We start from the raw sequence: 26,669 nt of genomic DNA, 5'->3' as shown, positions 1-26,669 counted from the left end.
CCACCTCCCAAAGGACATCCAACCAACTTGACAACTGTGGGAAGCTTTGGTGTCAACATGGGCCAACATCCCTGTGGAATGCATTCGACACCTCGTAGAGTCCATGCCCCAGCAAATTGAGGCTGTTCTGAGGTCAAAAGGGTGCAACTCAATATTAGGAAGTTGTTCCTAATGTTTAGCATACATTTAGGAAAGTAATGTCACATAACTAGTATTTCTAAGGAGTAAACAACCTTTACAAGTGGCTGGGTAAAGGTCAGTTGTGGTATGTTCAGGACATGGTACTAAATGAATGAAACCGCTAGTATCAACATTTCAGTGGCTTGTGTTTTCCTCATCCACCTGCCAGTCTGATTGATCAAAAAGCTCCCAGGCCCAGCAGCTGTCTCAAGCATCAAGGTCAGTGATTGGAAGGTCTCTTGCTGGGACTCTGTCTGGCATACCATTCTGTCCATGGAGGAAATGAGCTAAGGGGAAATGCAACTCCTTTAATGAAGGTTTGGTTTCCTACACAGAACAATGGAGAAATGTGTTTTCTGTCTGTATGAAGTGCTGTGACAAGCCCCCAGAGGTCAGCTATAGTTTCAACCTATAGATCTAGTACACATTTACAAGACATGGACAAACTGAGAAGAAAGGAATGATGTTGAGGGCATTTATTTTTCATCAACACATTAGTAACCTATTTCTTACAGAGTGAACATTGTTTTCTATATGTACAGCACCAATACACCCAATGGATAAAGTAGAGAGTTAATAAGAAGCAGATGTTTTCCCTAAAAAGGCCAGTACAGGATCATGTGCCAAAACAGAATATACAAATATTACAAAACATTGTGGTAAAGGGAGCAAGACATTTCAGAATGGCTACAATCCATAACAAAATCATCTGATTTCTCCACTTAGCATAGCTCACAAAATGTCAGGGAGGGGAAAACAAAAGGCATGCTCACCAAGGGCTGTACAGTGTTTTACACAAGGAACATTTGTGAACACCTGTTCCAAAAACTGTCTCTGGCAATTTGAGAAATAAGTGAGAAAGCTAAAAATGGATAAATCTACCAACCATTAAAAATCATTATAGGGTTGGTTGTACATGACACGTTTCTCAATCAATTCAACTTCATAGTATAATGGTACTGATCTTCATAGTTTCTCAACTGAAATGGCAAATACTCCTCAAAAGAAAGGTAGGGAATGGAGTACCATTGAAGATCCAAAAACACATAACAGGTTCAAATTAATACAAAGAACAGAAGGGTAATTTAGGATGTAAGGAGAGTTTTTAAAATCAGGAAGTGTGTGATATAATGAAACTATCTACTATACCATTAAAGTGGCAGCAGTGATATGTGCAGAAGTACAGGACATCTCACATGTACTGTAGATATTGTATCTTTCTGGAAGTTCAGTCCAATCACAGAGACCCTTTTTAAAAGCTATACAAACTCAAATACTCACCTTCTGAAGGCTCCATATTTGTGGGAAAGAATACAATTACACAAATCAGAGTACTTATTAAACATCATATCCAATGGTTCTTTGTGGTTCTTATCATACAAAAGTGCTTCTGAAAAATAAGACTGCACTTAGATACTGATAAATACTGATTCAGACATTGTGTGTCCAATGTGTGCCGTGCACATTTACCTCAGAGTGAAAAGCCCAACTCAACGAATGTCCTTCCCAACTGCTTTCCAATCAATAAGATGACTGACAAAATCACTACAAATGACAGATGATACTAACTATGGAATGTGAAGTGTTACAAAGCACTGATATCAACTCAGCCCAACGTATCATTATGTGTAGAAGATGAGAACAATTCCCAAATGGAAGTCAAAAGTTGATCATTTTAGTTGTTTTGGGGGTTCCAACTGAATAACAGTTGTACAAAAACAGAATTACAAATAACCTTTGTTCAATGTTTGTACAGTCAAAGATAAACAGAAAAACTGTTCCCTACCTGGAAACAGTAAACAATGCATGGTCATTTTCGTAAACTTTCCGGCTGTGGTTGCATCCTCGGTGGGCAGTTGTGGGAGTCTTTATTTGCTGGTGCCTATGTCGAGAGGCACTGGAGGGCAATGTGTTTTCAGTTAGCCTACTTGATGCGGTGGGGGTCAGGCGTCCCGAATAGTATTAGCAGGGGGACTCCTGTAGAGGTACTTCCAGATAGCGTAGTAGTGCACGGCTGCAGCCAGCGCCACAAACACGTGCCAGATGGCATGGGCAAACGGGATGACCCCGTCCGACTTGAAGAAGATCACGCCCAGGCAATAGATGAGTCCCCCACAGGCCAACTCGTACAGTCCATCAGTGTTGTTCTGTGGAAAATTTTGGGGAAAATCTCATGTAAAGGACTAGAATATTATTCTCCAAGGTTCAGCATATACAAACCCTAAAAACCTTTGGGGTCTGAGTGACCTACCGCAAGAAGGCCACAGGGGGGCATAGGAAGCTGAACAACAGATATTCTGCTGATCATATAGCGCAGGGCTATTCAACTCTTACCCTATGAGGTCCGGAGTCTGCTGGTTTTCTGCCCTACCTAATAATTAATTGCACACAGCTGGTGTCCCAGGTCTAAACCAGACCCTGATTAGAGAGGAATAATGAACAAATGCAGTGGGACTGGCTTCAAGGTCCAGAGTTGAGTTTGAGGGATATAGTGGTACACAAGTGAAGGGTGGTGATGGAGGCTGAGATCACTACGCCTTGGTGATGGATGCTACTGATAATGTATAGTAAGTCACTAATGCAAAAACATCATGTTAATGTGTGTAAGAACACCAGATGACGGTAGGCATTACAAAGGTGCAAAATGATAGAGCACCTTAGAACAACTCCAACCTCATTTTCACAACTCCAGTGTCAACGGCCCATTTCTAAGTTTTATACATCGAAAGTTAAACCATTTTAAAAACAGTGATTTTCAAACACTATGAGATTGATGGAGACGTGGGGAGCAAGAAAATACCCTCCCTTGGGCAAGAAACACAAGGTTTTGAAAATCTGTTTTTCCCTTTTAATCCTACCCTGTGATGTCACAGAGAAGCATTTTTAGGACCTTATTTTGTTAACCACAGATCATAGAAATGCTTGTTTAATGCGTCTGCCAGAGAGCTTGAAACAGTGTCAAAGCAAACAGTAAGCAGCACTGCCACTACCGCTGTGAGTGTGGGTGGTGACTGAGTAAGGAGATTACAGCAGAAAGTCAATATGTAAAACTGAGTACGTTACCATTGATGTCACAACCAACGCAGGGAAAAAACCCATAGTCAAATAGAAGGCGAGCTCAACAACTTTATACCTAGAACAAAACACACACAGAATATTCCATATAAAAAATACCTACTTTATCACCAGAACAACTACAAAATTGAGAACAAAAGTGATGATGTTTAGCAGATATAACAATGGCCCTGTTCATCAGCTTCATTGTTATAGGATTCATTGAGACCATAGTCTGTACATATCCAATTACTCCACTATATTTACATTGCAAAAAAGGCACAATTAAAATGCAGAAAGATTATTATACTGACTTTTCGTGGTAGTTGAAGACGTATATTGTTCCTGCTGCAGCCATTAGCCATACAAACCAACGCATGTGAACTGCGAGTGGGCCAAGCTCACGAAGATTCAACCTGGCAGGAGAGAAAGATGATGTTCATTCCACACTTTAGCCTAGGGAAACATACTAACTACAGGATCCTCATCACATTGTGTAACCCCGGTTCTATGGGAATACCAGTGACGTGTCACTTACGGGATATGCCGAAGGGGTGGGTCACAGGCTCGAATTATCCAATCACACAGCGTCTGTTGAAGACAAACTGGTGGAATGGCGAATGAGGTGAGCCCCTCTCCCCCAATAAAGGGAGCCATTCGCCAGCCAACTGGTCATTTTCAACCATGCCTCTAGTCCTTGCGCTCTTGCGAACAGGGAAAAGCGGTGACACATCTCATTCATATTCTCATAGAACCTCTCACTTATGGGATATGGACAACTAACACAGACATGCTCTCTGAAGCCAGGGTAGCTCCAACAGCATCACCTCTCAGAGGCTACGGCACTGAGGGAGTATACCCCACGAAGGTGCAGTGACATCCAGTCAGTGAAGACCACAAACATATGAGGGGTGACCCAACACTCTATAGCGCAAATCTCCCCTAAGGAGATGCCTTAGACCAGTGCCCAAGAGGTAGTCATATCTCTGGTGGAATGAGACCTTCTGGGCTGTAACCTTGCTATTATATTTTCCAATACAATAGCCTACACTATCTCAATATAGCCGTTAACAATGGCTATGTTAACAATGGGGGCACCTCCTTTGCAGGGAGGTGCCCCCAAAAAAAGGGGTTGGCTGCCAGTGAGTACAGGTAAAGCGGGTTAGAAAGAGTATAACATCTGTCGAGGCCTGTGTGACAGGCGAGATAGCAGTCAACTGGACGTTTGGAGATCTTTCCTCTGTCCAAAAAAGTCCTGCAATGAAGCATACGGAGCATTTAAGGAATGATCTGTGTAGGTTACACCACTTCTCCAAAAAACACGTTGTCTGTTTCTCCAAACAATGGGCATGTATGTGGGGCACTGGCACTCTGGATTGTGAAAGATTTTGAGTGGCCGGCTCGTCGCATTCAGATTTATCCTCCCACGGGCTATGCTCAGAGGGTCACGGCTACTGGGTGAGGGTGCAAATCTCTCCGTATGTTAGGGTCCGTGGATCCCTGCATAACAGTGGCTACAAGGACTGGTTATAGAGCAGGAGAGTGGTCTCCGCTAACAAGGATGCACCTGGTCATTGCAGGAGTCGAAGATCAGGGATAAGCCTGTTACATCGCTCTGCTTAGAGTGGGGGTGTCAGGCCTAGGAGAGAGAAAAAGCATAGGGCATTACCCTTGAGAGGTTGCCATAAAAACCTTCTTTCCTTCCGTCTAACAGTGTCTTCTCGAGTCAGTCTGGATAGATGGGGAGGCCGGGTTCTCAGGGACTGGTTTGAAGTGCCAGCACGTGAGTGTCACGCTCACCCCAGGGCATAATAACACCACGGGGGGAGAGGCAAAGAGTGTCCCAGTTAACTAGGATACCTCGTAATGGGTCGAAGGCATATGAGCATGAATGTTTCTTGCAAAACCTGCTTGATCCTCTTGGACTACAGGTGGCAATAGGTATGGCTATACCGTGTCACCGAGCGGGGTTCTTTGCGCAAGAGAGACCGGCCAATGGAATGACTAACAGGGGCAACCCGTGTAGCCAAAATAATGAAATATGCTGGTTACCCAGATCCTGATCCTAAACAATAGATCAGCTACAGGTAACTGCCAAAATAAAGGAAACACTTGAGAAAATGAGGGATACAAAGCATATTGAAAGCAGGTGCTTCCACACAGGTGTAGTTCCTGAGTTAATTAAGTAATTAATATCCCATCATGCTCATGTATAAAAATGCCCAGTTGCCCATTAGTTCATTGTCTTTGAAAGAGGGGTCTCAAAGAAGCATAGGGGGTTTAAATCGTGTGTGTGTGAGTCACCAGATCTCCACCCAATATGGGAGATTCTGGAGTGGTGCCTGAGACAGTGGTTTCCACCACCAAAGCTTCTCGTGGAAGAATTGTGTCGCATCCCTTCAATAGAGTTCCAGACACTTGTAGAATCTATGCCAAGGCGCATTGAAGCTGTTCTGGCGGCTCGTGGTGGCCCAACACCCTATTAAGACCCTTTGTGTTGGTGTTTCCTTTATTCTGGCAGTTGCCTGTATGTGTCTGGTCTGTTTTTCCCCTACCCCGGAAGGGAGGGTTAGAATGAGAAAAGATCTCCTTAGCCGCTCGTTCAGAAAGCAAAGGTGGAGCTGACCTAATCTCAGACTGTGCAAACCAAGCACAGGTAAGAACGGGACAAGGAAAAAAAAACGCCAGAGCGCGTTGGACTTAGTGTACCATATTGCTATCTGGGGCTCCGGGGCCCAGCAAACGGTAACCATTTCCCCCTCTTATTTTTAGAATATGGAATGCTGTACAGACTGTCCTATAGCGCAACAAAAATAGTTTTCTATCAGCAGAGCTAAGTTGCCATAAAATTGCCCAAAAAAGACTATTCCTTAAAGTGAACCCCGGAAACCTGATTTCCTGTTTGTCACTATGAAAACAGAGAAAGGTGCAAGGTTTCTCCCCTGCCTTGCTCAGTTCCTGATGGCGCCTCCTGGTGGTAGCACCGAGATGGTGCCCACATTAGCCTGTTTTTACTGTGTTGCTAGTGCAAAAGACAGTTAGAGGCAATAATGCCGTAAGGCAAGGAAAAATAAGAAAGCCATGGTATAATAGCAAAAGTCAATCTGTCACCCAGCTCCGTATGTCAGAAGAGACCAGAGGGAGAACGAACATGCTAACTTTTTCATCCCTGGCTAAAACCTGAGATGGTGCTAAGAGGAGAGTCCAAGGGGGATGGCACTCGTGGTAAGAGTGCACATCCTCCGGGAGATCCCATGTGAGCAATGTCACGAAAGTGCGCTGTTGCAAAAGGGAATAGTGTATACATATATATATATATATTTTTTTTTACAGATGTGCCTCACCACTGTCACGCGAGGGACAGCTTACGTTAAACCCGAGAGAGAGACCGTAGGCTTTGCACACTATCCTCCTCTGCCACTTAGAGCTGTGACCTAGTTTGCCTGGCACTTCTTGCCCCCGTCAGGGGGTTTAGGAGGGCGGAACCTTGCTGAGGCCACAGAAAAGGATTGTTTGGCTTCAGGTTTGCCTTGGTTCAAGGGCTTAGCCTGGGTTTTGGCAGTCTGCTGTGTCGCTGGGGTTTAGGGCCCCCTGGGTTTAGGGCCCCCTTAGCCCCCTGTGAGGCTAAGACGAGTTGCAGTGACCAACGGGCTGCCAAAGGGTCTGGTTTGCAGGGCATGCAGAAGTTGAAGGTTTCACCTTCCCTACACGTCACACTTCTGCTGCATGGCGGCGACAGCGGGCCGAACAACTCCTTGGGTATCACAGGGGCATCCAGGAGGTCCACTTTTTCTTTGTCTGTCAAGCTGGACAAGCTTAGCCAAAGAGCCCATTCTCCCACCACCGCCAGACTCATAGTATGACCACAGCCTTGGATGGCATTATGGGAGGCACAGAGGTTTACATCTGTAGCCATACAGATCTCATCCCAAGAAACTTCAGAGTACCTGAATCCAGTTGCTTTCCCCATATCGTCCTGTAACTCTGCCTGGTAGGCCAACAATAAAGAGGTTCTCAGATTTAAAGGTCCAAAGGTCCATTGACTTATGGAAAATGGAGGCAATAAAGTGATCCATCTTTCCAGGGAGGGATGTGCCAGTAGTGCTAGCAGCACAGCGTGTGGGGTGGAGGTGGTCAGCCAGTGACGGCTCCACCTTGGGAGGGTTGCGAAATCCAGATCATACATGTTCTTGCTAGGGAACCCCGATTCAGGATGCTGCTGGTAAGGGGCTTATTCCATGAGCTCCTAGCCTCTCTGAGGCAGGCTGTCACCATGGGAAGCAGTTTCTTAGCGGGGCCATGCGGCATAGGAGTATTTTTCCAGAGCTGGCCAATCGATACAGAGACATCAGGGCTTGAGCTACTACTAAGCTATATGGAATTATTTTAAAGAAGGTCATACCACGGATCATTTTGCTATTTGATTTGAAATTTTAAGTTATCAGAAAAAATATAGAAAATTTTTTTTTAATTAAAAATGTTGGGCCTTACTGCTATTGGCCCATACAAACTCATTGACTACATGGTAGAACAGATAGTTCCAGATAAATGTATTTAACCCCTTATTTTTGGCACAAAACAGTCTTCATATACAGTGCTTTCAGAAAGTATTCAGACCCCTTCACTTTTTCCACATTGTTACGTTACAGCCTTATTCTAAAATGTATTAAATAGTCCACCCCCCCCCCCTCCCACACACACGACCCTATAATGACATGTTAGCAAATACATTAAAAATACAAAAACTGAAATAACATTTACGTAAGTATTCAGACCATGTACTCAGTACTTTGGCAGCGATTACAGCCTCGAGTCTTTTGGGGTATGACAATACAAGCTTGCCACACCTGCATTTGGAGAGTTTCTTCCATTCTTATGGGGGAGCCCCTCAAGCCCTGTCAGGTTGGATGGGGAGCATCGCTGCAGAACTATTTTCAGGTCTCTCCAGAGATGTTCGATCGGGTTCAAGTCCGGGCTCTGGCTGGGCCACTCAAGGACATTCATAGCCTCTCCTGCGTTGTCTTGGCTGTGAGCTTAGGGTCATTGTCCTGCTGGAAGGTGAACCTTTGCCCTTGTCTGAGGTCCTAACCTGCTCCAGAGCACTTTTCATCAAGGATCTCTCTGTACTTTGCTCCAATCATCTTTCCCTCGATCTTGATTAGTCTCCCAGTCCCTGCCACTGAAAAACATCCCCACAGCATGATGCTGCTGCCACCACCATGCTTCATCGTAGGGATGGTGCCAGGTTTCCTCCAGACATGACACTTGGCATTCAGGCCAAAGAGTTCAATTTCGGTTTCATCAGACGAGGGAATCTTATTTCTCATGGTCTGAGTCCTTTACGGGCCTTTTGGCAAACTGTCATGTGCCTTTTACTGAGGAGTTGCTTCCGTCTGGCCACTCAACCATAAAGGCCTAATTGGTGGTGCTGCAGAGATGGTTATCCTTCTGGAAGGTTGTCACATCTCCACATAGGAACTCTGGAGCTCTGTCAGAGTGATCATCGGGTTCTTGGTCACCTCCCTGACCAAGGCCCTTCTCCCCCGATTGCTCAGTTTGGCTGGGAGGCCAGCTCTAGGAAGAGTCTCGGTGGACTCCAATCAAGTTGTAGAAACATCTCAAGGATGATCAATGAAAACAGGATGCACCGGAACTCAATTTCGAGTCTCATATCAAAAGGGTCTAAATACTTATGTAAATAAGGTATTGTTTTTTATATATATACACATTTGCAAGCATTTCGAAAACTGTTTTTGCTTTCTCATTTATTTATTTTTTAACTAGGCAAGTCAGTTAAGAACCTGGATGACGCTGGGCCAATTGTGCGCTACCCTATGGGATTACCAATCATGGCCGGTTGCGATACAGCCTGGATTCGAACCAGGGCATCTGTAGTGACACCTCTAGCACTGAGATGCAGTGCCCTAGACTGCTGTGCCACACAAGCCCTGTCAGGTTGGATGGGGAGCGTCGCTGCAGAACTATTTTCAGGTCTCCCCAGAGATGTTCGATCGGGTTCAAGTCCGGGCTCTGGCTGGGCCACTCAAGGACATGTAGGAGACTCAGGACACTCAGGAGCCCATTATGGGGTATTGTGTGTAGCTTGATGAGGATTTACATTTGATTTAACCCACTTTAGAAGAAGGTTGTAACGTAACAAAATGTGGAGAGAAAAAAAGAGATACTTTTCGAATGTATATACACTACATGACCAAAAGTATGTGGACACCTTTTCATCAAACATCTCATTCCAGAATCACGGGCATTAATATGGAGTTTGTCCACCTTTTACTGCTATAACAGCCTCCACTCTTCTGGGAATGATTTCCACTAGATGTTGAAACATTGCTGCAAGGACTTGCTTCCATTCAGCCACAAGAGCATTAGTGAGATCGGGCACTGATATTGGGTGATTAGGCCTGGCTCACTGTCAGCGTTCCAATTCATCCCAAAGACGTTCAATGGGGCTGAGGTCAGGGCTCAAGTTCTTCAAGTTCTTCAAGACTGATCTCGAAAAACCGTTTCTGTATAGATGTTGCTTTGTGTACATTGTCATGCTGAAACAGGAAAGGGCCTTCCCCAAACTGTTGCCACAAAGTTGGGAGCACAGAATCTTCTAGAATGGCATTGTATGCTGTAGCGTTAAGATTTCCCTTCACTGGAACTAAGGGGCCTAGCCCGAACCATGAAAAACAGCCCCAGACCATTATTCTTCCTCCACCAAACTTTAAAGTTGTCACTATGCCATGGAAACCCATTTCATGAAGCTCCCGACAAACAGTTATTTTGCTGACATTGCTTCCAGTAGCAGTTTTGACTTCGGTAGTGATTTTTACGGCCTGCCACTTCACGGCTGACCAGTTGTTTTTCATAGACGTTTCCACTTCACAATAATAGCATTTACAGTTGCTATTCAGTAAGACCATTCTACTGTCAATGTTTGTCTATGGAGATTGCATGGCCGTGTGGTCGATTTTATACACCTGTCAGCAACGGGTGTGACTGAAATGGCTGAATCCACTAATTTGAAGTGGAGTCTACATACTTTTATATATAAATTTACTTCCATACAATTTTCCGACTGCTACAGGAGACTTTCAGACGATTCTTGTGAGGCCAGTGGGCGTCCTAGAGCAAAACAACTGACATGTAGTTAGATTAGTGTGTAGCAAACTGTTCAGAAGCTACAGACAGAAGTTGGCAAATCGGCAGTATCGACTTCAGACAAGTCTCAAGATTCTTGTGGAGGTCGTAGCCAATAATAGTTTGTAACCCAAACCGTTCGGACGCTTCACCCTACGCTACAGACGATTGTGTGAGAAGACCGATTTTCGGGGTGTCTCATGGTCTGACAAACACTGCTCCCCCTGCTTTGTAGCTAGCTAGCCAGGTTAGCTTAAGCATTGCGGCGGGAGCTGGACATATGTTAGTGGTTAGTTAAAGCCTTATGGTGTGTGTGCTAACCTAGTTAGCCGACGCGAGGACTAACCGAGTCTCGGTAGCTAGCCGTGTGGCACTACCTGAAAACCAGAGGCTGAACGAGTAGAAAGTAACTTCTACTCGAAGCAAAAATTTTCCTTTCGGTCAGAGTACTCAACACTATCGACAATAGCTGCGGTTCTAAGTTTGGCAGCGTTAACCTCACGTTTTGCCTGAGAACAGTTCACTAGAAAGACAGGAACCTAGTTGTGCTGAGGAGAGCTTTCAGTGAATGCGGTCACTTTCGCAAGGTAGAGGCGTGAATGACCAGTTGGTGGGTGAGTGGCTACCTTATTATCATAAAAAAAAAAAATATATATATATATATATATATATATATATATATATATATATATATATATATATATATATATATATATATATATATATATATATATATATATATATATATATATATATATATATATATATATGTGTGTGTAGTTAGACCACTGGGAACGGCTTTGATCACAGAAATAAACTCTCTGAAAGGTATTGGAAACTCTTTCAATGTTATAAATTGTTCATATGTGAGAATATTACCCGTGTGGTCAAAAACATGAAGAACAAAGTCAATATTCCTCTCATGCCAGCTGGGGTAGAACAATGACTTATTCCTTACAGTTATGTCTGAATTATTCCACAAAAGAGCTTTATGAGGGGAAAAGAGTAGTATCATCAGCCAGTTGGGAAATTTTGATTTCTTAAAAAAAAAAAATGGTTAATCCATACAGATTTGCATCATTCAGAATATCTAGAGATAGAAGTTCCACAACCAAAATGAATAAAAATGGTGAAATTGGGCATCCCTGTCGTACACTTCTGTTGATACTAAATCTTTTGGAAGTATTAAGGTTTAGTAGCACAGAACTATTTATATCTTTGTAAAACATGCAAATTACTTTAATAAAATGTTCACCAAATCCAAAAAGTTTAAGAGACCTAAAGAGAAATTCATGTTCAATTATGTCAAAGGCTTTACAGAAGTCCAGAAATAGGACAACCGCATCTGAGTCAATCGCATCTGAATAATCTATAAGGTCCAAGACTAAACGAATGTTAGAGTTTATGTGACGGCCCTTCATAAATCCTGTTTGAGTCTAATTTATAATGGTATCTATTCCTTTCTTCAATCTTTTGGCATAAACCAGAGCAATCAATTTGTAATCAACATTTAATAAAGTAATTGGTCTCCAATTGTCAATGAGACAAGGGTCTTTATCAGGCTTCGGAATCAATTAAATAAGGCCCTGTTTCATAGTGGAGACCATTTCCCCATTTTTAATGCAATCTTGAAACATATTGAAAATCAGGTCTTCTAGTAACTCCCAAAACTGTCTATAGAATTCAACTGACAGGCCATCAGGGCCAGGTGACTTCCCTTTTTTCATTGAATTCAGAGCCTCTCTAATTTCTCCAATTGACACAGGTGAATCGCAAACTGAGTGGAAATCATCCTCAATTACAGGGACACAATTCTGAATGTGACAAATGTAACTTTCACAACCATCTTCCTGAAATTGAGAGCTGTAAAGGTTTTCATAAAAGGAATCGACAAAGGATGTTATTTTAAATGGGATCTTTGCATAAAATATTGTTAATTTTGAGTGCAGTTATAGATTTTCTTTTGTAGTTTATTTTTTCAAGTGCAAAAAAAGTAACTAGTGTTTTTTCACCCCTCTTCAATCCATTTTGCTCTTGACCTTACAAAGGTGCCCTTTGCCAGATCCGTGTAAGTCTGTTCTAATTCTAGTTGCAAAGACCTGAACACAGACTCCTCTTCTTCAGATATATTATATTTCTTTAGAAAACTGTCATGCTTGCTCATCATCTCCTTTTCTCTATGGTTCTTTAAGTGCATCAGCTCTTTGGTGCGTTTAATGGCTACCACTCTGACTTTATATTTGAAAAATTCCCATCTACTTCCCATGACCCAAGTCTTTTCTAGCAAAAATATCTTTAGCTAATGATTGGATGTTTTCAATGAGATCAGTATCTTTAAGAAGTGTATTGTTTAATTTCCAATATCCTCGAGTACCTTTAGATTTTTTAGTGGCTTGTAAATTCAGGGAAATCAAGTGATGATCAGAAAAGGGAGCCAACTGATGATCTACATCTATAACAAATTGTAACAAAAAGGGGGAAATTAGGAATAAATCTATTCAAGATTTACGTGACATAGTTTTATTGGTCCAGGTATAACCCTTAGCATCCGGTTTGAAATAACTCCAGGCATCCTCAACACAGAGATCCTTGCATAATGTTACTATTTTGAAGGTTGACTCGTTCTAGGAGGAAAACGATCAGCAGATGCATCAGGTGTTTCATTAAAATCCCCTGAAATAATTAGAAAAGCCTCAGAGTACCACTTTCCTGGTAAATTGGGTGAAAAGGGTCTTATTAGGGGCATGTGAGTTAAGTCCGTATACATTACAGATAATAAAAAATAGCATTGTCAAGTTTAACATTTACAATGACCCATCGCCCATCTTGTGAAGATGTGGATTCTAGAATGTCACCTTTAAACTTGTGAATAAGTGTCAAAACACCAGCAGAATGATTTGATCCATGACTGAAATAGGCCATATCTCCCCATTGTGCTTTCCAAAATTTCAAATCACTTTCACCCGAATAAGTTTCCTGAAGAAGGACAACATCTGCATTACTGCGTTTACAGTATAAAAATAAAGCTTTCCTTTTTGTAGGACTTCTCAAACCCCTAGCATTCAGACTAACAATATTGAGTGAATTGAAAATGAACTCCTGCATTAAAAAAGAACACATTAGATAACAAGTATTAATGTGAACAATAAAACAAACAGTGAACCTTGAGAGGATTACTCGACGGAAAACTATGCTCAGATGAGGTAGCGGTGGTTAACAGAATAACAAATCTATTTACTTCATTTTCTTTGGCAAGTGTTCATCAGTTGTAGTTCGAACAGTACATGTATAATTGGCAGTACATTAACTGTACGCATGGTAGTACTCACAGTTCCAAATTGCTTAATGTCAACAGAGTTACCCAGTAATCATTCTTCCTTCGATAAACGCGTGTGGGCCCTTGAACCCTGCCTTCTTTCCCTCTTGTCGCGCCTTCTGTATAAGAGGCCACAGTTTCTCTCTGGCAACCTGATCCTGCGGTATCAGAGCTCTTTTGATTTGATTTGATTCTTCTCGTCCAGAAACGTGTTCCCCTTGGCCATTTTCCATATGATGTTCCTGTAATGGCACATAGTTAAGCGCAAGATGATATTGCGAGGGGGTCCATCAGATCTTCGTTAACCAAGTCGATGTACCACATAATTCACGTCTCTCAGTCGGTCTTTGATGCACGGAGCCACTTTTCCCAGGACATTAATGACTCCTTCTCTAATATCCTCTCCCTCTACATCTTTAACACCTTGGATTTTCAGATTCCACCTGCGAGAGTACCTTTGAAGTTCAGCTACATTCTCACACAGCTCATTATTTTTAGATTGCATTTTCTTACTCATTCTCTAGGAACGTTATCTTTTCCTTGTTCTCGCTCACAATGTTGTGTAGTTGATTGATAGTTTGACAAATGATCGATCTTCTTTGATGTTTCTTCTGTAGCCCGCTCTATGATGGACACTTTGGAGAGCGTGGCGTCTTGTTTAGTAGACAGGGACTGGATTGCAGAGAAAAATTCCGACATGGAAATGTCTTCTTTTACTTTTTTCACCGGTGGATTTTTACGTGGGGTCTGGGGTAAAGAGGTTGCAAGGATTTCATCCTGGTCAGTTTTGTTCTTTCTCTTGCTTGAGATCGCGGCTTCTTGTGTATCCATGCTGCTCTGGTCCTCGTTGTGGCTAGCTAGCATGTCAGACGTCTTCTGTGAGACTTGGATATTTCGTCTACTTTAGTCTTTCTGTCGTGTTCTTCCCATTCAACTTGACAAAAACTAACTCTAAACTTATCCCATGTCCATAAAAAAAGTTATATTTAGTTTCTTTCAATATTAATAGCCAATATTTGACTGTTAACCACCTAACCTTTAATATTGCTTTGAAGAGCGTGAAAACACTCCCTCTCACAGCGACGCCATCTTGGCCAATCACACAGACGCTGTGTGATTGGATACTTCGAGTTTGCGATCCGCCCCTTAGGTGCATCCCATAAGTGACATATGGAAACTGGTATTAGAAATAGAACTTACCATGGTGTGTAGGAGGCAGCGATGAAGAAATAGATGACCACTCTATCACACATATGAAAGCAGTGCTCCACAGACCTAGAATCAAGACCAAGCATTCAGTATTTCTCTCTTTGGCCTTTGATTGTGTCTGCCCACTCATACCTAGTATGCAATTAAAATGATGTGCTCGGTGCTGTATAATATAACTCAGGTAGTCAGACCGCTTACTGTAATCAGACCTGGTAAGCTCTCGGCTTAGACATTCATTTTTACCAACACATGGCTAACCTTTGTTTAACCAGCTAAACAGCTGCTTTTAGCGAAAATGAGTTTGGAGTTACCTTTCTAACTAATAGGCTTTGAGTTTACACTTCCTCTTTCAATTAGAATGTGGGGTGTTCAAAATAATCAAACAAATCTATTCATTTTAAAATGTTGATTATTTCTCCTTTCCATTCACCTGATAAGACAAGACATGTAAAAAAAGAAAGAAAAAAAAAGTGCTATCTTATGATGGGGCCCCTGGGTCACCGTTTTGCTTGGGAGGGTGTCCCTTGGCAAGAAAAGGTTGAAGACCCCTGGTCTAGTGTGATCGAACATTCCTCTGCCTCCTCACCTCATGTGGCTCTTCTTCCAGGTGATGATGTGGAACACAGTGGAGACCAGGAAGAGGGCACACAGGCCCATGCCGTACACCCAGGCTGTGATCTTCTCCCAGCGGTCGTCTGAGAGACGGTGCAGCAGGGCCATGCCCACAATGGCTGGTACGATGAGTAGCTGCAGGGTACAGACAAAGGGAGACAGATTAACATGACCAACTGTTGAAAACTATCCTTGTAACATACACTCAGTATAGTCTACAATGATAGTGTTTTTGGTCAAATGTATTTTCTCCATAACCCTATCAACACCAGGTAGAATTCTGTCAATATAATTAAGCATGGGGAAAAATAGCAATTGAGGTCTGACATTTGAAAACCAGTCTTTGTACAGTCGTGGCCAAAAGTTGAGAATATCACAAATATTAATTTTCAAAGTCTGCTGCCTCAGTTTGTATGATGGCAATTTGCATATACTCCAGAATGTTATGACGAGTGATCAGATGAATTGCAATTAATTGCAAAGTCCTGAATCCCCAAAAATATTTCCACTGCATTTCAGCCCTGCCACAAAAGGATCCGCTGACATGTCAGTGATTCTCTCGTTAACACAGGTGTGAGTGTTGACGAGTACAAGGCTGGAGATCACTCTGTCATGCTGGTTGAGTTCGAATAACAGACTGGAAGCTTCAAAAGGAGGGTGGTGCTTGGAATCATTGTTCTTCCTCTGTCAATCATGGTTACCTGCAAGGAAACACGTGCCGTCATCATTGCTTTGCACAAAAAGGGCTTCACAGGCAAGGATAATGCTGCCAGTAAGATTCCACCTAAATCAACCATTTATCGGATCATCAAGAACTTCAAGGAGAGCGGTTCAATTGTTGTGAAGAAGGCTTCAGGGCGTCCAAGAAAGTCCAGCAAGTGCCAGGACCGTCTCCTAATGTTGATTCAGCTGCAGGATCGGGGCACCACCAGTACAGAGTTTGCTCAGGAATGGCAGCAGGCAGGTGTGAGTGCATCTGCACGCACAGTAAGGCAAAGACTTTTGGAGGATGGCCTGGTGTCAAGAAGGGCAGCAAAGAAGCCACTCCAGGAAAAATATCAGGGACAGACTGATATTCTGCAAAAGGTACAGGGATTGGACTGCTGAGGACTGGGGTAAAGTAATTTTCTCTGATGAATCCCCTTAACGATTGTCATGCCAACAGTAAAGCATCCTGAGACCATTCATGTGTGGGGTTGCTTCTCAGCCAAGGGAGTGGGCTCACTCCAATTTTGCCTAAGAACACAGCCATGAATAAAGAATGGTACCAACATCACAAAATTGTCCAAGTTCAACTTTTCCCCTGATGCCTTGAGATGGATGAAATCATACCTTGAAGGCAGAACTCAGTGTGTCAGAGTGAGCAATGAGCTGTCGCCCACTCGTAGCTATGATGTGGGCGTGCCCCAAGGGTCAATACTGGGGCCCCTCCTGTTCAGCCTGTACATTAATGATCTGCCTTCTGTCTGTACTGGGTCTGAAGTTCAAATGTATGCAGATGATACAGTGATATATGTGCATGCAAAGAGCAAACAACAAGCTGCACAAGAACTCACTACTGTAATGGTCCAGGTTACAAAGTGGCTCAGTGACTCGTGTTTGCATCTCAATGTGAAAAAAACGGTTTGCATGTTCTTCACAAAGAGGGCAACAGATGCTACTGAGCCAGATGTCTATGTGTCAGGGGAGAAGCTCCAGGTGGTATCCGATTTTAAGTACCTTGGCATCATACTTGATTCCAACCTCTCTTTTAAAAAGCATGTGAAAAAGGTCATTCAAATAACCAAATTCAACCTAGCTAATTTCCGATTTATACGAAATTGTTTGACTACAGAGGTAGCAAAACTGTACAACAAATCTATGATACTCCCCCACTTAACATACTGCTTGACTAGTTGGGCCCAAGCTTGCTGTACAACATTAAAACCTATTCAGTCTGTCTACAAACAGGCTCTCAAAGTGCTTGATAGGAAGCCCAATAGCCATCATCATTGTCACATCCTTAGAAAGCATGAGCTCTTGAGTTGGGAAAATCTTGTGCAATACACCGACGCATGTCTTGTATTCAAGATCCTCAATGGCCTGGCTCCCCCTCCACTCAATATTTTTGTTAAACAGAAAACCCAGACATATGGCAGCAGATCCACAAGGTCTGCCATGAGAGGTGACTGTATAGTTCCCCTAAGGAAAAGCACCTTTAGTAAATCTGCATTCTCTGTGAGAGCTTCCCATGTCTGGAATACACTGCCATCAGACACACATAACTGCACCACATATCACACTTTCACAAAATGCTTGAAGACATGGCTAAAGGTCAATCAGATTTGTGAACATGGTCCCTAGCTGTGTGTTGCCACTCCATGTTGTCTGTTGTCTGTAGCTTGTGAGGTGTGGAAACACTTTGTTGCTTTTATGAATTTTGTCTTGCTGCTTTTTGTTTTATGCTGCTCTGTCTGTATGCTACGTCTTGCTTGTCCTATGTTGCTCTGTCTGTATGCTATGTCTTGCTTGTTCTATGTTGCTATTGTCTATATTGTAATTGTTTTTAATAACCTGCCCAGGGACTGCGGTTGAAAATTAGCCGGTTGGCTAAAACCGGCACTTTTACTGAATTAATGTGATTAATGTGATTAATGTGCACTGTCCCTGTAAAAATAAAAATAAACTCAACTCAACTCAACACATCCTCCGAGAGCAACTTCTCCTAACCATCCAGGAACAGTTTGGTGACGAACAATGCCTTTTCCAGCATGATGGAGTACCTTGCCATAAGGCAAAAGTGATAACTAAGTGGCTCGGGAAACAAAAAACATTGATATTTTGGGTCCATGGCCAGGAAACTCCCCAGACCTTAATCCCATTGAGAACTTGTGGTCAATCCTCAAGAGGTGGGTGAACAAAACAAAACCCCACAAATTCTGACAAACTCCAAGCTTTGATTATGCAAGAATGGGCTGCCATCAGTCAGGATGTGGCCCAGAAGTTAATTGACAGCATGCCAGGGCGGATTTTAGAGGTCTTGAAAAAGAAGAGTCAACACTGCAAATAGACTCTTTGCATCAACTTCATGTAATTGTCAATAAAAGCCTTTGACACGTATGAAATGCTTGTAATTATACTTCAGTATTCCATAGTAACATCTGACAAAAATATCTAAAGACAATGAAGCAGCAAACTTTGTGGAAATTAATGTGTGTCATTCTCAAAACTTTTGGCCACGACTGTTCAGTAGGCCTACACTTAGGGAAGGTGAACTCACCGCGTGAGTATAGCAGTTTGCAGCATGCTCATAGCAGGTGGGCTGGTAGCGGCAGTTAGCACTGGCCCGCCTGTTCATGAACCTGAAACATACAACAACATGCAGCAAGTGTTAGTGGGGCAGGTAGCGGGAGGACTAGGGGCTGTTACAATACCGGTGTTAGAGGTTATCCTGATTCAGGGCTGTTTCCACACTGTTCTGGGTTGTTCATGCTACAGTATGCCAATTGCAGGAAGCAGGAAAATAACACAAGAAGACAAGAAACTGACATACAGTACATCTCAAAGAAAAATAGCATATAACTAACACATGAAGGCCTACTGGTAGATTCACATTTTAGTGATTGACCAAAGAAAACAAATTAAAAGTTGCTTAGTTTCAGGTCATTTCCATGTAAAAGGACCCATCAGCACTATCCTGAAGTTTATAGGAGTTTATAGGAGCATATAACATCTTGTTCCAAATGAAAGCTAAGAGTCTGTGTTTTTTACATTTGAATTCAGACATAGATACATTTTTCAACCATTTTAAATCCTAAAAATGTGGAATATGCAAAAGCTTTGATTTCTGGATACAGAGATGGAAGTTTATACCATATATACCATATAATGTAATATACTCTTCTGGACCGAATTATGCTGTGCTGTATTGAACTATATACTGTGCTATATTGAACTATATACTCGACAGCACTATACTGTACTATACCTTTAAATTTACTGTAATGTCCAAACTTGTAAAACATAGACATCCATGATTGGTAGAGATTTGGTCCGGTCTGGACCAACCACATTTGGTCAAGTATGGAGGCAGAGCTCATTAGTGTTAAATACATTTTAAAAATAACATTTTGAATAATAGCCAGTGTGTAGAATAATACTCAATCATGCAAAGGAGAATATTACATTTTTCTACCTTTGTATAGGACACATCACCATGAAGAGAATGATATTCATAATTATACATGTATAGTACAGACCCATGATGTCAATCTGTTACAGTCATTCTGTTACCAGGTATTGATCCACTTCACTTAGTAGTTCAATAACCAAAACAGATTTGTTCATACTCAAGGTGTCATATCATAGCTGACATCTAATTCTTAATGCAATCATCTTTGAATCTTAATTCGAAGTACTTAAGAGTTTTTGAAAAACGTGGTCACATAAAAAAGTGAGGGAGATTTTACTGTTACCAAACTTTGCATCTGCACTGTTCCTCAAATAAGTATCTTTGTAAAATCTTCAGTGGCAATTGTTAAAACTATACTTTTGCATATAGGTGTATGTTTTTTAAAAACATTGCGATCAATCGTTTTTGTTTGCCACACATTTTAAAGTGAGTCTCAGCGTCACTCTGATAACATGGAATTACCCTTCATCAAGGACATATACCAATGATTTGTTTTACCGGATTCCATTTCCCTGCGCTATATCGCATTTCCTGGTGGGAAACATTGTAGCTCGTAGGCTATAGTACTGCATGATACAATAGCCATGGTTCATTCATGGCTACAAACAAACAATCCATCTCAGAATAAGGCTCAGTAAATGCCAATAGCTAGGTTCACTTACGTTAACAAGACCACTTGACTGAACAAATAAACGCCAGCTCTCTATCTATAGCTAAATTCATCATAATGCAAACATTGGATGACTGCCACATTTTTAGCTAACCCACCTTTGAAGGCTGTTCACTCTCTTCATTTCAATGCCTTCACGCAAAACGAAGGGAGGAAATCACGAAGCAAGATTAAGCTAGCGAGCTACAGTCAAATAGGAAATCCGCAAGCTAGCCAAATAGGAAATTAGAAAGCTAGCCAAACAGGAAATTAGGAAGCTAGCCAAAACAAGAGAAATTGAAGGCCCAGCTAACGTCATCAACTAATCAGTCATCTGTACACATAATAAGATACCCCGAGTCCAAATCGATACACTATTTTAGTATTTTCCTTAATACCATTGTGCTGCAAATATAAACTAGCTTCAATCGATTACATTAATACAATCATTTAGCAAAGACATATCCTCCTAACACTTGTGTCCCCTTGTAGACACCGGCGTCGTTCCCCTTTTCACGATTAAAATGTATTTAGTTAATGCAAAGAGATTTTGAATGACGGATGCTTGAACCAATAATAGCACTAAAAGTGTGGGACATCATCCTATCAGACCAATCAAAGATCTGATGACAGTGTGGGTGGCTGGAGGAGGTCTCAAAATCTGTCACACCATGATAGACAGATGTAACAGTAGTAGTTACTTTTGTTTTTCAACCAGCAACCCTGAATATGGGTTTGCACTAGTTACTACAACCCTAAAGTTAAAACACATTATCGAAAAAATTAATGAGAGCCAAAAGTAGCTTTTTGGTCTTAAATTAAGGTTCGGGTTTAGGCATAAGGTTAGCAGTGTGGTTAAGGTTAATGTTAGCGTTAGCTTTTAAATCTGATTTTAATTTCAAGAAGAGAAGTTGTATAAATTGCCGGGGTTTATGACCTTGTGGGTGTGGCAACTAGTGACGAAAACCTGAATATGCATCAACAATTATTTTTGTATTCTGTTCAGAGTTCAATATCATGTCCTGTGTCATGAATGAATCATTTATTTTTCCAAATTCAGCCTTTTAGTATTGACTTTTTATCTCAGTGTCAATAAACTTGAGCAAATAAACTGATAGTACATCATAGGCCTGTTTCAACAGATGCATACTTGCATGCAAAGAGATTAATTCACAATGTTATCAGATGCATGTATGTGGACAGGACACAAAACATTTTATTTTATATTTTATTTCACCTTTATTTAACCAGGTAGGCTAGTTGAGAACAAGTTCTCATTTACAACTGCGACCTGGCCAAGATAAAGCACAGCAGTGTGAACAGACAACAACACAGAGTTACACATGGAGTAAACAATAAACAAGTCAATAAAGAGATTGAAATATATATACAAAAAATACAAAAGTACACGAGACACGAACAAAACACGTCTTCACTGCTACGCCATCTTGGATCATAAGTGTGCTGTGCTGCTAGCCAATGTTGAATTGCACACCAGCAATGTATCTGATAAGCACTCTCTAACCATAAAGTTACATAACAGTGACAGCATTGTAACTCAGCAATGTATCTGATGAGCACTCTCTAACCCATAGAGTTTACATAACAGTGACAGTAATGTAACTGGATCATTCAGGAACAACATTAGATAACACAACACATAGCTGTTTACATAAGACTTTAAGTGCGATATGCAGTCTTAATGAGTTTCAAACTGACAAATGCCTGCAGTTTTTTTTCTCTTTGGGCTATTACAACCAGAGTGAAACATAAGCCCACACTGACTCAACTTCAACGCAGTGGTATTGCAAAATACCTTTCAGAACCATTAATAACCAGCACATTTATGCATGAGAAGATAACATTCCCAAATGTATCCATTTTAAATGTTTGCATTGGTAAACTCAGAATAAGATGTATAATCAACCCCTTAGAGGAAGATTTCACATGTTATATTTGGACAGACGGGTAAACCTCTAAGTATGAATTAATCTCTCTGGTTTTATATGTTGTGATGCCAAAGGATTACAAAAGTAGCCCTAGCCTAATGTGTATTGTAGTTCATGAAAGTAAAATCTACTTTTTGCACAAGATCCTATCCCTAGGGTACACCATGCATCGGACAGTTCAAATGTTGTTTATCCAGCCCAGGAGGAGCTCATGGTTTACGAGCTGTGGAAGTACAGCTGAGATGGTGGGTGGCAGGCAGGCAGGGTTTTTAAGAATGACATTAGCAGAGACAACGGGAGGATGCGAGCAGCCATATGTTAGGGTTTAGCGTTTCCTTGTTCTTGCTGCAAGGCTGCAGTTCCCCCATGGTGCCATGCTAACACCCCTAATGCGATACAGGACTGAGACATGGAGGTTGGCATTCTGTCATACAACACAAGGTTTAGCAGCTCAGCATAGTGTCCCTGTGTTTCTAAATATGCTATAAAACAGTGTTTAGCTCATTCTATTTCTGACACTGTTACATGTTAGAGGCACATGCAGAGTTCATCCGTTACCCCACTCTGCTCACAGTCAACAACCTGAAGACCCATTTCACTTACTCCACGAGCCACAACGGCAGTGCAAGTGGAAGAGCTCATGTTACAGAGGAAGTGTGGTTAAAGGTCCCTCAGGTCAGGTATTATGTTAAGCATCTGACAAGAATCACCCTCTGTGTCACAATATAACTACACATACTGTAAAGGCTGTGTGTGACCTATTTTCATTGATTGCTTTTAAACACTCAAAGCTTGCCCAACAAAGCCCTCTGCCAGGATGTAAAAGCTCTCTACACCATGTAGATCAACAGTACTAAACAATGCTCCATACTGCCCAACAGCAATGTGCTGTACTGTACATGCACACAGCATGCCATGCTGTTAATATGACATCTTTAGTGGCTACTGTAAGACAGACACTGGTGGGACGACACACAGGATAACAGAGGCTTTGTGAAGACACGTGATGCCAGGGTTAAACAGCTCTGTAATTGGTTTACTGTTTCATGCTGGAATGCAGTACCTCTAAAAAGGGAAGACATGGGAATCCCAATACTGTGGATTACAATACGCTGGAAACACCTCAATGAAAAGCCACAGAATATTCCCATCCTCACACTTAGAATAACAACAACGCTAATTCTGTCTGACAAAGATGACAAGAAATGTAAAGGTGTGATATTCAGATGCTTGATGAATCAATGTTGTCAATTGTAAAAAGGCTAAACATCTAAATACATAGCTATGCCCTTCGAGGTTTCAGTAAAGAGAAAAAATAAAATGGCTGCTTTTTGCAATTCATGGCATGGTGGATATATTAGTGTATGCAGCCATTACAGCCATGCTGTCAATGCCCATTTCAATCAATAAATCAATCTTGTGTCCCAGCCTCAACAGAGATCAGAATTGATCTAGTAGCTAACAAGATGAGTATGGCGTGTTCTTAACCTGTAAAGCACATTTTCCCCTGTAGCAAAGGATTACTGGTGTAGTGTCTGCATAGAGGCATGACAGTCGACCTGCACCCAGCTAATACATTGGTGCAACATTGCTCTTCACTGTTGACAAAAACACTGCAAGCATTTTCAGATATTTGGAACATTTGGATTTATGTTCATATTAGACCTTTGGAGCCCCATTGTCCTGCAACATGTTGCCTTTTCTAAATGGTACATTTATTTGTTCCCATACAGTATATTCTGAGATGGGATTCCGTGGTATTCTATCTTAGTGGTAATTATTTTTACATCTTAATACTCAGCTGAACATGATCCTTTCAGATTGCTAGTTTCTCACCAGTTGGAATCTCTTGATTCTGGTACTGTAGGTGTTGATGTTGTTGTATTGTAGTCATCTGTTGGTACTGTAGGTGTTGATGTTGTTGTATTGTAGTCATCTGTTGGTACTGTAGGTGTTGATGTTGTTGTATTGTAGTCATCTGTTGGTACTGTAGGTGTTGATGTTGTTGTATTGTAGTCATCTGTTGGTACTGTAGGTGTTGATGTTGTTGTACTGTAATCTTCTGTTGGTGCTGTAGGTGTTGATGTTGCTGTACTGTAATCTTCTGTTGGTACTGTAGGTGTTGATGTTGTTGTACTGTAATCTTCTGTTGGTACTGTAGGTGTTGATGTTGTACTGTAATTTTCTGTTGGTACTGTAGGTGTTGATGTTGTTGTACTGTAATCTTCTGTTGGTACTGTAGGTGTTGATGATGTTGTACTGTAATCTTCTGTTGGTACTGTAGGTGTTGATGTTGTTGTACTGTAATCTTCTGTTGGTACTGTAGGTGTTGATGTTGTTGTACTGTAATCTTCTATTGGTACTGTAGGTGTTGATGTTGCTGTACTGCAATCTTCTGTTGGTACTGTAGGTGTTGATGTTGTTGTACTGTAATCAAGCTATTGGAGCTGCTTTGCCAAGTGAGTCAGCTCAGGGCAAGGTGCATACATGTAGCATTTCTAAGTATAAGGACTAAAACAGCTTAATTTGTTTATGCTCCAGATAAAACGGCATGGGCAAAGCTATTTCGGTGTGTACAGGTGCTAGTTTTGGCAGTGACTACTACGGGTTTCCGTCACACCTTCGAGTGAATGTATGATTACTGGTGTTTAATTATATTACATGCAAGGACTTAATTCAGTTAATAGCTTCAGCTTGCACTCTCTTTTAGAGATCCTAATTCAAGGAGATTGACTGAATAATTGGATAAGTGTTTGCTACAACCTCTGTCTCACAATATACTGTTAGCTGAATCAAGTCACATGTCTTGACATCAAAGGGTTAGTAGGTACATATCTGAAAAGGGCTCCATAAATAACCTGTTTCTCATGGCGGGTGGGAGAGCGATTAAAGAAGCAAGTCTCAAAATAGCAGAATAATCTGGGCCTCACAGGTCAGGACCATGGTTGGACAGCACTTGGAACTGAACTGTGGTTGGTTACTTCATAAAGACTCAACACTGTCAAGTTATGTAATTGGCTAATGGCTACCTTAGTTTACCTATAAACAATACGAGGAAATGTTGGGCAGTCTCCTAATCTGAAAATGCCAGGGGACACTTTGAAATACACTCCTGGTTGAGATAGGGCAACAAGTCTGTCATCGATGAAAACATTACACTAGCAGAGCATCATACAAATGTCTATCAACATTTGACAAAGTAGTGAAGCAAGATGACAATGAACGCTCACTGAGAGGGGACAGACCTGTCTCTCTTCAAAAATGAAAAATTATAACTGGTAATACTTTGTATCACATTTAAACACTGAGGCATTTTGTGATGTAATACATAGTTGGGCTATGTGCAAAGATGAGGTTTGAAAACTGCAACCCTTTTTCAGTCAATTGCATTTCCCTCTCATATTGTGTAACACAAACCACTGTTAATAGTACAGCTCCTGAATTCCATGTTGATTATCAGTTGTGACATTTCTTGTTTTAGAAAAGGCTGTAGGCTTCTGTGATCCACCAGAGCTTTCTAAAAGATGGGTTTCATGTGCATCAACACTGCACACACATGCTTCTCTCTTACCGTCTCAGACTGGTCTTCTGCAGGTCCAATCCTAGCATTGTCCTGGCCACCAGGGAAAAATACAATCTAAAAAATAAATGTAGAAGCAGATTTAAAAAAACATATATGTACAAAAGTTTATTCCGCTGCGATAATTCCAACGAGTGGTGGACTGAGTTATTCAGCACCACAGTAGTCCTTCTAGAATCTAGACCATGGTGCTCTTCTTCTCCCTGAAGTCTGGACTGGGCTGAGGCTCATATGAGGTGACCATATTGGTCTGGTCCCAGCGTTGATGTTGCGGAGAAGGGGTGGTCTGCTGCATCACCACCAGTCTGATGGGGGATTGGGTCGGCACAGGGTCCGGCGCGTACTCCTTGGTTGGATCCTTGCCCCGGCAGTCATACATTATACAAGATATCAGGAACACCAGAAGCAAGATAACATAGCTGGCGATAAGGATGCAGAGATTCAAAGTGACAGGATCAATCTCCGAGAAGTTTTCCTTAAAGCCCATGGTAGCTGCCTCATACTGTGCGGCCCACAGGCCCAGAAGAAACAGCTGGTGGATGGGACGGAGAATGGAAGACGGTCGCCTTCAGTGGAGCTGGAATCACTAAACTAGCAAGTGACAGTAGGGCTGTCTCTCTATCCTCGTCAATCTCCTGTCTCTCTCTCTCTCCCTCTCTCTCTCTCTCTCTCAGATCACAGTGGATATGTGGCTTTGTGGTAAAAATACTTTAATCCATGCCATTCCTCCAACCTTGAATTTCTGTGATCAATGATTAAAGCTGCTCTGTTTAATAACTTAAGCCTCAGTTGTAATTTCAACAACT

General features: G+C 41.7%; 1 protein-coding gene across 2 annotated transcripts; it reads right to left on the bottom strand.

The window, feature by feature from the left end:
* Positions 1-641: 641 nt before the first annotated feature.
* mmd (monocyte to macrophage differentiation-associated) lies at positions 642-26,669 on the bottom strand. 2 transcript variants are annotated; one of them, XM_031834675.1, is made up of 7 exons: positions 25,855-26,669; positions 18,774-18,855; positions 15,489-15,649; positions 14,894-14,968; positions 3,549-3,650; positions 3,244-3,313; positions 642-2,327 (listed from the first exon to the last, which is right to left on the bottom strand). In XM_031834675.1, exons 1-7 carry the CDS (start codon positions 25,890-25,892, stop codon positions 2,124-2,126), a joined length of 732 nt encoding a protein of 243 aa, XP_031690535.1. In that variant the 5' UTR covers positions 25,893-26,669; the 3' UTR covers positions 642-2,123. The 2 variants fall into 2 exon arrangements, with proteins under 2 accessions (XP_031690535.1, XP_020349354.2); XM_020493765.2 differs by lacking the exon at positions 25,855-26,669 and adding an exon at positions 20,454-20,941.

The sequence above is a fragment of the Oncorhynchus kisutch genome, linkage group LG10 (genome assembly GCF_002021735.2).
Source record: "Oncorhynchus kisutch isolate 150728-3 linkage group LG10, Okis_V2, whole genome shotgun sequence".
NCBI lineage: Eukaryota > Metazoa > Chordata > Actinopteri > Salmoniformes > Salmonidae > Oncorhynchus > Oncorhynchus kisutch.
Note: the sequence above shows the minus strand (reverse complement) of the source record. Positions and strands in the feature narration are given on the sequence as shown.

Excerpts from the sequence above, each read along its gene's own strand:
- mmd (XM_031834675.1), bottom strand. The coding sequence starts at position 25,892 with ATGCTAGGATTGGACCTGCAGAAGACCAGTCTGAGACG. Across the intron at positions 15,650-18,773 it reads CAAACTGCTATACTCACGCG|CTACTCATCGTACCAGCCAT; the intron begins GTGAGTTCACCT and ends TGTACCCTGCAG. Across the intron at positions 3,314-3,548 it reads GTCTTCAACTACCACGAAAA|GTATAAAGTTGTTGAGCTCG; the intron begins GTCAGTATAATA and ends GTTTTGTTCTAG.